Source organism: Barbus barbus (genome assembly GCF_936440315.1).
Source record: "Barbus barbus genome assembly, chromosome: 34".
Taxonomy (NCBI): Eukaryota; Metazoa; Chordata; class Actinopteri; order Cypriniformes; family Cyprinidae; genus Barbus; species Barbus barbus.
Window position 1 is genome coordinate 19,763,190 of NC_136762.1, and position 12,404 is coordinate 19,775,593.

General features: G+C 38.3%; 1 protein-coding gene across 1 annotated transcript in view; it reads left to right on the forward strand.

Moving 5' to 3' along the window:
* fxyd6 (FXYD domain containing ion transport regulator 6) overlaps positions 1 to 11,621 on the forward strand; it is a 30,557-nt gene extending 18,936 nt beyond the window's left edge. The window contains exons 2-9 of the mRNA XM_079391779.1: positions 3,822 to 3,875; positions 6,446 to 6,469; positions 6,582 to 6,617; positions 8,305 to 8,379; positions 8,775 to 8,811; positions 8,906 to 8,955; positions 9,042 to 9,080; positions 9,179 to 11,621. Coding sequence (XP_079247905.1) covers positions 3,827 to 3,875; positions 6,446 to 6,469; positions 6,582 to 6,617; positions 8,305 to 8,379; positions 8,775 to 8,811; positions 8,906 to 8,955; positions 9,042 to 9,070 — 300 coding nt within the window. The 5' untranslated portion in view covers positions 3,822 to 3,826 and the 3' untranslated portion in view covers positions 9,071 to 9,080; positions 9,179 to 11,621. The remainder of the gene's footprint in view (positions 1 to 3,821; positions 3,876 to 6,445; positions 6,470 to 6,581; positions 6,618 to 8,304; positions 8,380 to 8,774; positions 8,812 to 8,905; positions 8,956 to 9,041; positions 9,081 to 9,178) is intronic.
* Positions 11,622 to 12,404: the final 783 nt, after the last annotated feature.

Below are 12,404 nucleotides of genomic sequence, written 5' to 3' on the forward strand. Positions count from 1 at the left end.
CCGTGTGATATACACCCGAAGTGAACCGCGGCGCCATGCCCACCTCGGGACTCGGGACTCGGGAGTGCAACCAGTGCTGAAGTGGTCTCATATGAAGCAATCCGAGCGGCGTGACTGCAGCTGCGGATGCCATTTGTCCCAGGTGTCCCACAAGTGCACCGCGACCGCTCTCTCCACCTGGGGAATGCCCGCGTACCCCCTGGCAGCCTCGCCATCGAGGGTAGTGAGGACGGAGGAGACAGACGAGCGGCTTCTGGCCGTGAAAGGGGCCATCCACGACTTCGTCAGCTCCTCATGCACCTCCGGGAAGAAAGGCACTGGAGAAGAAAGTGGTTGTGAGCTGCGCCCCGCTCCGAGAAACCAATCATCCAGCCGCGAGGGCTCGGGACTGGGCGGTCTGTTGACCTCCAGCCTGATGCTCACGGCTGCCCGGGCAAGCATGGCTGTCAACTCTGGGTCCGGTGCAGCGGTGGCGACCACACCCGAGGGGGGTACCCCCGCTGCACCTTCATTCTCAGAGGACGTAAACCCGTCCCCCGATGCTGCGATCGACATCCTATCCTCGGGAGGCGCACCGAATGAAATACTGGGCGTCCCGTGGGACGAACCAGTGAAATCACCCGGGAGCCGGACGGGACATTCGCTGCGTGAGGAGTAAGAGATCCGTGGGGACGTACCCGGCGGAGAGGCTCTTACTGTAACCCTCAGATCTCCCAGAGCGCCAGCCGGCGGTCCTCTGCTCGAGTCAGAGAGACCGGGGTGGGTGGCGGCAGAGGGTGCCAATCCTTTCAGAAAGGAAAGGTGAGATCGCAGTGATGTCATACTCATACAACCACAACAGGCGCATGAGTCATCCACGAACGCAGCTTCAGCATGCTGGAGACCCAGACACTGAAGACAACGATCGTGTCCGTCATCCGCGGAGAGGAAACGACCGCAACCAAGAGGACACGGAGGAAACGGCATCTTGAAAAAGACGCGATCGTCCGTGATTTGCTCTTTTAGATTTGCTCTTTCAGTTGAAGTGCCCAGGGGAATCGCTGGTGAAAGGGACTCCGCTGTCTGCACCGTAACGCCAACCAGAACAAAACAAAGATGAGGCTTTGTGGAGAGCAGCACAGTCTTCATCCACTTGTCTCCGAAGCAAAAATCTGATGAGTGGATGCACCTGTCGCTCCCTTTTATACACGTATGTACGGGGAGTGTCTCAGGTATGCAAAATCCACTAGCCAATTTCCATTGGCGTTTTCTCTTAAGTCAGAGATGTTTGGGGCTTCCAAGTAAATCCCCTATGTCGTCACGACATAACTCGTAGTGACCAACAGATAGGGAACTTCAGTAGTTCAATAGGTAATTCTGGTAGCACCATTGTTTTGTCTGCAGTATGTCTGAAGTTCAAATATTGCATTTCACAAGGTCAGTGTAAGTGCAGTCGAAATTAAATACTGATAAAGAGATGCCACTTCCTCAAATATGATGTGAGAAAGGTGAAATGTGTATTTTAGAGTGGAAATGTCACAGGATAATAGTTGAATAGAACAGGAACAAAGACAACATTTTGTGTTTTCTCTAGAAAATCTGCATAAACAAGGTCACAAAGGTGTTTCGCTTGTCCGAGTTGTTTTCTCATTCTAGACAAACTGTAAGTCTGTTTTGGACGCCCGTTTCCGCCACTAAATGAAAAATAAAAATAAAAAGGTAAGTGTGACATTTTATCTCACAATTCTGACTTTTTTTCTCACAATTGTGAGTTTACATCTCTCAATTGCCGGAGATAACCTTGCAATTCTGAATTTTTTTTCAGAATTGTGAGATGAAAATTCACAATTGCGAGAAAAAGTCAGAATTGTGAGTTTATATCCCGCAATTCTGAGTTTATATCTCACAATTCTGAGAAAAAAAGCCAGAATTGCGTTTGTATTATGAGTTTGTATGATGCAATTCTGAGATGTAAACTCAAAAAAAGTGAGAATTGTGAGAAAAAGTTGCAATTACCTTATTTATTTATTTTTTAATTCAGTGGTGGAAACAGGCTTCCATAGTCTGTTCATTATTGTTCAGATTTTACTGACTGTTTATACAGGTTAAATTGTTACACCAATAGGTGGTGGTAAGTAATTGTCTTTTTGAGTCATTGAGTCATTTAATTCAGATCAAACTGAATTTCTGTAAATAATTCAATGGGAACACCACTATGTTACTCCGTGTTGAAATGACTCTGCTTTGACTATGTTTAGAACAATTTTCACTGGCGGAGCAAAATATCTAAAGTTACTGTGTGTAAAATGGAAGTTGTGTAATATTAGCTTCTTGTTTATTGATCTGTTTAATTAAAAGCAATATCACACAATTGCACTTGCTCTTTGTTACTGCAATAATTTGTCAGCCAAAGCTGTCATGTCTTTAACCGTTAATTGGGTCTAGTATCATAGCAGACTAGTGACAGATTCTGAATTTGTGGCGTTGCAGGAGTGAAGAAATTTCAAACACAAATTGGAACGTTCCGTGTGTTTCAATATATATTTACCTACTTGTTCATTGAACTGTATTGTATTATGGCCATATGTGTTGCATTACACACTAAATTGAGTTACATGAGTGTAATGTGAATTAGCAGCATCATGTTAATTTCATCATTTAGTCCTGGGAACAACATTTTCTCAGAATGACCTGGTTCCCTTTACAGGTTTACCATGACACCATTCTGAGATGATGGTGCCCTACTTAACACCAGGGTGGCGATGGCAGGGTTGGTTCTAAAGGTTTGAGAAGCAGCAGGGTTGTTTGGTATTTTTAATTTTAAAAAATTATTTTTCTTGTGTGTGTGAAGACACACATATGGGTGAACAAATATCTATAACCTATCATAATGACTTAAAGATATTAATAAGTTTGAAAGCTGAAAGTATTTTGATTTGGTAAATGAATTGCTCATTTGAAAATATGGTAACACTATTTCCATAGTCCACTTTAGACATACTAACAGTAAATAACTTTGCAACTACATATCAACAAGCAGTCATTAGAGTATTAGTAGACTGTCTGCTTTATAACGTCTAACATTTTATTTTGATGGGTCCACAACATACAGCATGCTGAGAAACATATTCGACTAACCCTAATCCAACCCTAGCTGTATACTCTAAGAGTTAGTAGACATGTAGTTGCAAATTAATGAGAATTAGTTGACATGTAGTTCACAAGTAGTTCACATGTAGTTACAAAATTACTTATAGTTAGTAGAATGTCTAAAGTGGACTATCAAAATAAAGTGTAACCAAAAATATTGTTCCAGTAAAACAATGCCTTTCTTGAAACACTCAGAGAAGCATAAATGCCCTTTCTGTGGTCAAGGGCAGTTAATCTGCTCTACCCCGTGTCATTTGTCGATGGCTCTCCAATGCTTAATGTTCAAAACAAACGACTTTGTCCTTCTATAACAAATGTTGGTACAGCACTCACTGACAAAAAATCTAATAAAAAAAATTAAAAGGCAATAGAGACAATAAGACAACTTTAACCCAGACATTTCATAAAATGGCAGTAAAAAAAGCAGGGAACAGATTGTGTATTTGGGATTTATGAGTCTACAGGGAGTATAATTCAATTTGTCATGCTTTCTGACCGTGTTCTTTCAGTATTGCATAGGTACAATGATGGCATGCCAGTCAAGTACAGAGCATAATCGTAATTATGAATAATGTGAGCTAGTGAGAACTTTCTAGTCTTTCTGTACGTGGTAAACATGTAACCCACTAACACCAATTCTCACTCTATTTACTATCACTTTCTCACTCTCTTTCTCTCTCTCCCCATTGCAGTTGCCATGGAAACTGTTCTGGTCTTCCTTTTTTCCCTCCTAGTCTATGTGGCGGGTAAGTGCCCCCTCCATTTCACTCCAGGCTCCCTGTGTCCACTGGGATTGGAATAAACTGGAAAAGAATGGGGAAAAGCCATGACATGACACATTAGTGCCATCCTAGTGTTCTTAACTGAGAATTTGATCAGTGACCTCTCTAATCTGGGATCATGTGTATGTCTCTGTGTGTGTGTGTGCTCTCTATAGTTCTTCAATAGACTCTGTGTTTGTGATGTATATGTGCTTTTACATGTCTGTGATTTGCTGTCCTGCTTTTGCCAAACAAACTTCATTTTTGAAATGAGAGCATCCATTTAAATAACACTCCAATCCATCTCAGTCCTCTGAGAGACTCCACCTTTTCCACAATTAGGCCACTTGAAACTGCCAGCACATGTGCACCAGATTCATACTCACACACACACACACACACACACAACTCTATACTGGTAAAAAAATTAATAATGTATATATATATATATATATATATATATATATATCTTTTAGCTTTGTCAACAAACCCCTCACTGACCGCTAAAAGCACTTCTGACTGTCAGATTAGTTTTTATCTGGTTATCTTTCACAGTGCAACCACAATATTCCTTCCATTTCTTTCCTCCCACTTTTTTTTACTATTCCTTCCTTTCATTGTTTCTTCCTTTTTCTTATTTCCTTCATTTAAAACTCTGTAAATTACCATAACATTGACAGATTTACTTTTCTGGTATATAAACCATAGATCGTTAAAATGTTCAACAAATTTCTGTGGTCCTTCCTTATTTCTTCCTGCATTTTCCTTCTTGCCCTCCATCCATCCATCCATCCATCCATCCTTCCTTCCTTCCTTCCTTCCTTCCTGCCATCCATTAATCCTTCCATCATTCTTTCATTTCTTCCTTCCTTCCATCATTCCATCTAACCATCCATCCAGCTATCCTTCATTCACTGTCCTTTTCTTCCCTTAATTTTTCCTTCCCTTCCCTTGATCCTTCATTCCTTCCTTCATTGTCCTTTTCAACCCTTCCCTACCTTCTTTCCTTCCATCCATCCATCCATCAATCCATCCATCCATTCATTCAGTCATCGTTCTTTCCTTTCTTCCTTCCTTCCTTCCTTCCTTCCATCTAACCATCCATCCATCTATCCTTCCTTCACTGTACTTTACTTCCCTTCATTCTTCCTTCCCTTCCCTCCATCCTTCATTCCTTCCTTCGCTCTCCTTTTCTTCCCTTCCTTCATTCTTTCCTTCCTTCTAGTCATCCATCCTTCCTTCATCACTTTATTCCTTCACTGTCCTTTTCTTACCTTCTTTCTTCATTCAATATATCCATCCATCCTTCTTTCACTATAATTTTCTTCTCTTCATTCTTCTTTCCTTCATCTATCCATCATTCCTTCCTTCACTGCCCTTTTCATCGCTTCATTCTTACTTCCATCCACCCATCCTTCCTTCCTTCACTGTCCTTCTCTTCTCTTCCCTTCCTTCCTTCCATCCATCCATCCATCCATCCATCCATCCATCATCACTGTCATTTTCTTTCTTTCTTTTTCTTTCTTTCTTTCTTTCTTTCTTTCTTTCTTTCTTTCTTTCTTTCTTTCTTTCTTTCTTTCTTTCTTTCTTTCTTTCTTTCTTTCTTCCATCCATCCTTCACTGTCCTTTTCTTCCCTTCCTTCCATCCATCCATCCATCTGTCCATCCATTGTTCACTGCCCTTTTCTTTCCTTCATTGTTTATTCCTTCCTTCCTTATGATATATGTATTTTATTTTCCATCAAACTTTTTTGTCATGTTGTTTCCACTCTTCCTTCAAGCATCTGTCATGCTTTGTTCATTCTACTGTGCATCCAGTCTTTCTGTGTCCACTTTCTGTCTGTTTTCATGGCCTGTTTTTGTGTCCCATAAAGTTCCTCTGACCTTGCTCTCTCCCTGTCACCTCTTGTGTGATGAGTAAAAAGAGGAAATATGTCATTTAATTTCTCAAAGTCAAATGGTCAACTATAAAGCTATGAATGTCATATTAAGATATTTGTTAATAGATGATTTGATTTAATAAACTGCCAGGCTTGTATTTAAGACTGTTAACTCATTAAATGCTCATTCCAGTTTGATGGTGATTCTATACAATCAACAAGTTAAGACAATTTTAAATGCACAAATCCCATCCTAGACTGCTTGAAAATCATTTTTAAACTCATTTTAGTACTACAGTGAAGACAAATCAGTAAGTTGTTTATTATTATCAGTTTTCCCTCCTGTCTCACAGGCATCGATTTAGTCTAATGGATTCTTAGATTTTGATATACAACAAATTGTATTGACCCTGTCAAAAACCCCTGTTATTATGCCTGAATTGGATCACACATTCATCAGGCAATGACATATTCCTGCCAATATTGCATCTAGCTTAGGGCTCTGTGATCTTTCTCAACAAGCAAAAACACCCACTACAAACAAATAACATAATGCAACACTCTTATTCCTGTTAGTAGATGTTCTTGTGAATATAAAGATCCATAGTACTAATGATTCCTCTCTGTTTTTCTCTTTTCTCATAATGGTTTTTGCTTCTGTATGGATCTTCTTAGTTTTGTCTGAATCTCCTGCCGAAGGCAAGTTATTCTTTATTTAATTTACCACATCACTACATATTACTATTTTACCATATATGTATGTATAGTAAGCAAATGACTTCATGTGTAATTTATTATTGTTTTCCATCAGATGGAAAAGAGAAGGGATTGGAACCATTTGTATACGGTAAGAATCAATACTTACAAAAGCTTACACAGGTCAATATTTACTTACATAACAAGGATTATGTCACTTTATAAGTAACATACTTCTCAAACAGCAGGTACCCAAAGACAGTGGAATATAATTAGTATATTGGCTTCCATTACCTGTATAGTCACACTTCATACAGTCATATTCATATGTGCCTTCAGAACGCAATTACACCCTGATGCAGCATATCAAAATTAGATCTAAATTAGATTTTACACAGTATTTTGATAATCTCCAGACACTATTTAATATCTGAAAATTTGTGAATAGTCCACTTTATATTTGAATATGAATTATATGGTAGTCGATGAAAAATACAGGTCAAAATGTGCTCCAAAACGTTTTGTATCCTCTCAAACCACATTTGCAGCATGCAAACACATCACATTTGTAGTGTAAACACTAATAGGTTTTGATGCATCTTGGGCAGCTGTGAAGGACCTGTCAAATATGTAGTTAAATGAGGATCAATCCAGGTGTAAATCAAGCCTCACATGTAAAAAAAAGTTCACATCAGACATGCTGTCATCACATCACAGTCCTTAGGAACTTCGAGATGACACTATAAAGAAGAGAAAGATTAGACAAAACCTCTACAATTGCAGATACTGTACATCAAGCTGTTCAGCCAGATGGACAGTTGTTAGGGAAGAAACCAAAAGGCCAGTTTCTAACTGACAGAGCTCCAGAGGTCTTTGGCTGCCCAGACATCAACAGCCACTTCAGCAGGTTTGGCTTCTTTTGGAGAGTGGCTAGAGGCAAGCCACTTCTGAGTGAGGCCACAATTTCAACATCATGGCTTGAGTTTGCTAGAAGCAAAAACCTGCAATCTGCAGAGAGATTATTTTGGAGTTTGAGTCCAGAGTTTAGCTCTTGGGCCTGCAAGCTGGTTACTAAATAGCCTGGCAGGCTAATCTCATCTTGTTACCTGTATAAAAGACGCCTGTCCACAGAAGCAACCAATCAATCTTGCTAATTGATAGGGGATCAAATACTTATTTGACTCATTAAAATACTCTCACTGTTCAAAACAGCAGGGGATCAAATAATTTTTGTATTTCTGTATTTTATTCAGCCAGAGATCTGTGTCTAAGGCAAAAATAATAATAATAAAAAAATAAAATAAAAAAAAGTATTTAAGACAGTGATTCAAAGTATATGGCAAATTTAGTGGCTTTTTATAATTCTTAGCCAGATCCCAAACTAAAATTGCAAATCTATAGTGACATATATATACTTTATAAAATTAAAATGTTTAATTTTATTGGAGTATAAGTTTTATAAGAAGATACTATTTCAGTATTCAACAAAATGTCATGTTTAATTCAATGTGTTACTCTGTCTACATAGAATATTCCATATTTTTTAATAATTTTTTGTTTGTTTGTTTTTTCAAAGAAAAATAAATCTCTTCATAACTTTTAATTAAAATTCAGTAAATAATTATCCCTAATAAAATACAATTTAAAGTCCCATCCTACATATTTATTTTTGTATTTATTTTTTATCTTTGAATATCCCGTTTCATCTGAGAATGTTGCATTATACAAGTAAACTTGTTTGCAAACTGAACTTGTGTGTGTGTGTGTGTTTTCCACATAAGCTTGAGTCTTTCTTCAAAGAAAACTCCAAAAATTAAAATCCTTTATTTCTCAACCAGACTATGAGAGTTTGAGGATCGGGGGTTTGGCGTTTGCTGTGGTGCTGTTTGCTCTTGGAGTGCTCCTTATTCTCAGTAAGAAACTTCTTTTTATTTATTATTATTAATTCATCATCATTCAGAAGCTAAATCGTGCAGAAATTAGTGGGGAACAAAAGAGACCAGAACACAATAGCTAAACTGAGCTGCCACACAATAGATAATTAAACTGCGGTGCTTTTATTCAACTGAGCATGAGATGAAGTTTAATTATGAAATACAGATGCATGAATATATGTCACACTCAGTGGCAGAGATATACATGAAGACATGCTTGCTATCAACAGTTCAATCGGGTTACAAGAATAACATATGTATAATTATCCCTTATTATCCCATTCATTATCACAAAATAAAACCAGATAGTTTGTTTGTATGATTTGACATTCATCCATTTGATCTAAATCGTTTTGCTTGTGTGCACCCTGCAGGCCGCAGATGCCGGTGCAGTATCAACCAGAAGCCCAGGTTAGTCCTATACAGCCTCTCTGATTCTCTGTCATGTGTTCCATGGGTTTATAACCATCAATTATCATTTTCTTTGTACTATCTATTTTCTCAGGGCTCCAGGAGATGAAGAAGTTCAAGCAGAGAACCTCATGGTCTCCAAAGGTGAGATTCAGTACTATCTCTTGTAACATTGGTCATTTTTAAGAAAATGTTTAACTGCTGTTCTTTTATTATTCTTTCTCATAAAGCCAAGGAGACCCCTAAAGCAGAGAACTGAATCAGTCCAGGTACAGCGACTTTCCTTATGAAAGTGTGATTATGGAATCAGAAATGACCAAAAAAAAAGCTTGCTGTATTATGTAATATCGGCTTTATTTCTTCTCAGTGCTTTTGAACACATAGCTGTGGCTGAACGACTTCACTGATGCTGCGGATGCTGATGATGATGAAGCTGATTCCAGACCATGGCTATGAGAGGATAGAGATTAGACAGAGATTTGTGTGGGGAGGCGACTATGACTTGGATTTTTAATGGCCCATTGTCTTGTACGTAGACCTCTAGTCCTGTCACGTGAACAGTAACCGTATCCGTCTTTTTGTCAGTGCCCTTTTGCAACAGTCCGTCTTGAGTGAGTTGTTTTAGCAAAACTAGCCACTTTCTGCAGATCATTCTTAACATTTTTGGCTCCTCCCCAACCAAACTTGTGTGTGCGGTTTAAAGGAACAGTTCACCCAAAAATGAATATTTTCATTTTGTTCCAAACCTGCATGCAGTTATTTTACTTATTTATTTATTATTATTTTTTATGTTGAACACAAAATAGAGATAATATTAAATATTCTTTATGTAGATCTTATTATATAATGACAAAACCTAAGAAAACAATAAAAAACATCATAGTTTTATTTTTTGGATGGACTGTCTCTTTAAAACAATTTTGTTTTAACGTCCAACAGTGAATAACTGTTACTGTAATTGTTGGTGAGACCACTTGTTATTGTCATTTGTGTCGCACCTGCTGTTTTTTCTCTTGTAGATTGTATAGATTATATGCACCTATTTAAAGTATTTAATATAAGTAAGCATTAATTCATATGTGATGCAGAATATATATTTGAATATACACTGTATGCATATGTACGTGCGTATGAACAGATCCTGTAGAGCTTGTATGAATGCGTGTGTGCATGTACGCCCACATTCAGGGCTCCTCCTCCCGACAATCTTTCTATCATTGTACCCAGACCAAGCACAAAAACAACACAGTACCACCACTGTACCACGGGGGGCGCTATACCGCTGTCCTCTGATCAGCTGCAACACTGCCGGGCTCAAAGCCCCCATTCGGACCCACAGTCTAAACGTATGCGGCCTGAGAGCGAGACCACAGAAGCAGTTCACTTCACCATAGTGCCACAAACCTGTGTCCTTTACCTTTACTAGCACACGGCTTCTGTAGCCTAAGTATTCACTTTCTTAAAGGAACAGTTCACCCAGAAATGTGAATATTTTATTATCGTCTACTCACCCTCATGTCGTTAAAACTTTACAAACAAGATGGTTGTCGTTGTTATGTGGAGCACAAAAGGAGATATTTTGTTGAATGTCCAAGCAGTTGTTTCCATACGGTAAGGTAAAGCATAAAGTATACAACCGCATGTACAGCCAAATTTTATTTGTGTGCGAACACAGGCAGTAAACACATACGCACAAGGGAAGTTTCATTCTTATTTAGTGTCTGTGTTATGTCTATCTAGAAGTTACGAGCAACAACAACAACAACAAAAATAGTTTCTTATTTGACTGTGAAACAATAAGCCAGGGCAGTGTTGCCACCTAGTGGGCAAACTAAATAGTGCAAAATGAGCAGCTAGAAAAGCATGTAAATCAAAGTATACTTTGGCCTTAAATATTAACTGCCCTTACGAAAATTAACCGTGGTTTTATTGTAGTAAAAGTGTTGTAAAAAGTTTTTTTCTTTTTGGTGCATTGATTAGCATTTGTATAATACAGTTTTACTACAAATACCATGGTTAAACTATGGTTTCTGTAGCAAAGTAGTTTTTTGTTTTATTTGTAGTCAAACCGTGGTAAATTTTCATAACGGTGGGACTTTGGTGCAAACAAAAAGCACCATAAACCTATCATAAAAGTATTTAATATGACTTGTAAAACATATGATGATATATACTCAGGAACAGACTGAAATTTAAATCATTATTTTGTGAAAATCTCCAGTGTAGCTCTCAAACCTCTTTCGGCGTTCTTCTACGTTAGTGTGCGCATTTTACGTCATCAACGTCATATTTTAACGTTAGCCAACATGAATGAGATAGATGGGAAGGTTTTCAGCAAGCGACTTAAATTTTGATCTGACAGTCCAGAGCTATGGTGAACTTGGCTTTCAAATTACATGAGGTTGAGTAAACAATGACGGCATATTGATTTTGGGGTGAACTAACTCTTTAATATCACTCGTATTTATAAACACTGTTCAATGGGACCAAAATGTCGGCCTCTAAAGAGACCAACCTTTGCATTTGTGTGCGTCTGCGTACGTATGTGAGTGTGTGTGTGTGTGTGTGTGTGTGTTGTTCCACACATCACTTGCTGTGATAAACCTATGAGAGCTGTAGAAATGTAGGTCAGTTTATAAAGAGAGAAGTGTTTCACAGAATATTAATCACATGTATTCAAGAACACAGTCATACGCTACAGATGCTTCGCTATTAGAGAGGAATTTAATACATATTCGACTCATATCTGTGCAGCTGCTGTGTATGGCTGCTCTTTGTGCTTTGAAATAAAGTATTTGTCTGACACAGGCATCGGTGTGTGGATTCGTTTTTTTTTTTTTTTTTGGTCCATTGCTTATAGCCTACTTCAAAGTCGAGACAGAATATGGCCACGATCATTCCCAGCGTTTTATACTGTGATGTAATTGGACATCCCTTGGGCAATGACTCCAAAGGTTGGGCTCACCGGTATTTTATCATAGTTTGAAGGCCAGTGTTTATGGGCTAATAAATGTGTTTCAAAGAATGGCTGGGCGGTCAGATTTACGAATGCTCTGGGAGGCAGGGAGGGGTAGAGGGATGAAATAAACCTGGACTAAAGACGCATTCTCACAGTAGTCAAGACCTCAGGAGGAAGAGCAGCTTTCCCCAGTACAGGTGAGCTGAGATGGTAACTGTGTTATGGATTTCTGCAGAATGTTAACCATCAGAATTTCTAAACTGGTCAGATTTGACAAGAACAATGTGTTTTTATTGGTTTATGTTCATGACATGACAACTGAGGTTTGGGACATTTGGGGAAAGTTAGGTTGCCTGTTCATACTCGTGTTCTGTCAAAATTCACTTTGTAGGGGTCCCAGAGACCTCTGTGTAGTTCAAAATGACTTTATTATATTTCTCTTAAATTATTTTTAAATGTTTTACTGAGTAAGCTTAGTCAATATATATATATATATATATATATATATATATGAATCTTTAACTCTATGCCTTTTATTATTTTTATTTTGTTTATTTTTCAGGCTGCTTGACATCTAGCATTATAACTAAATTTGGGGTCAAAATATGCATGCTGAAAAATACAATAAAACAAA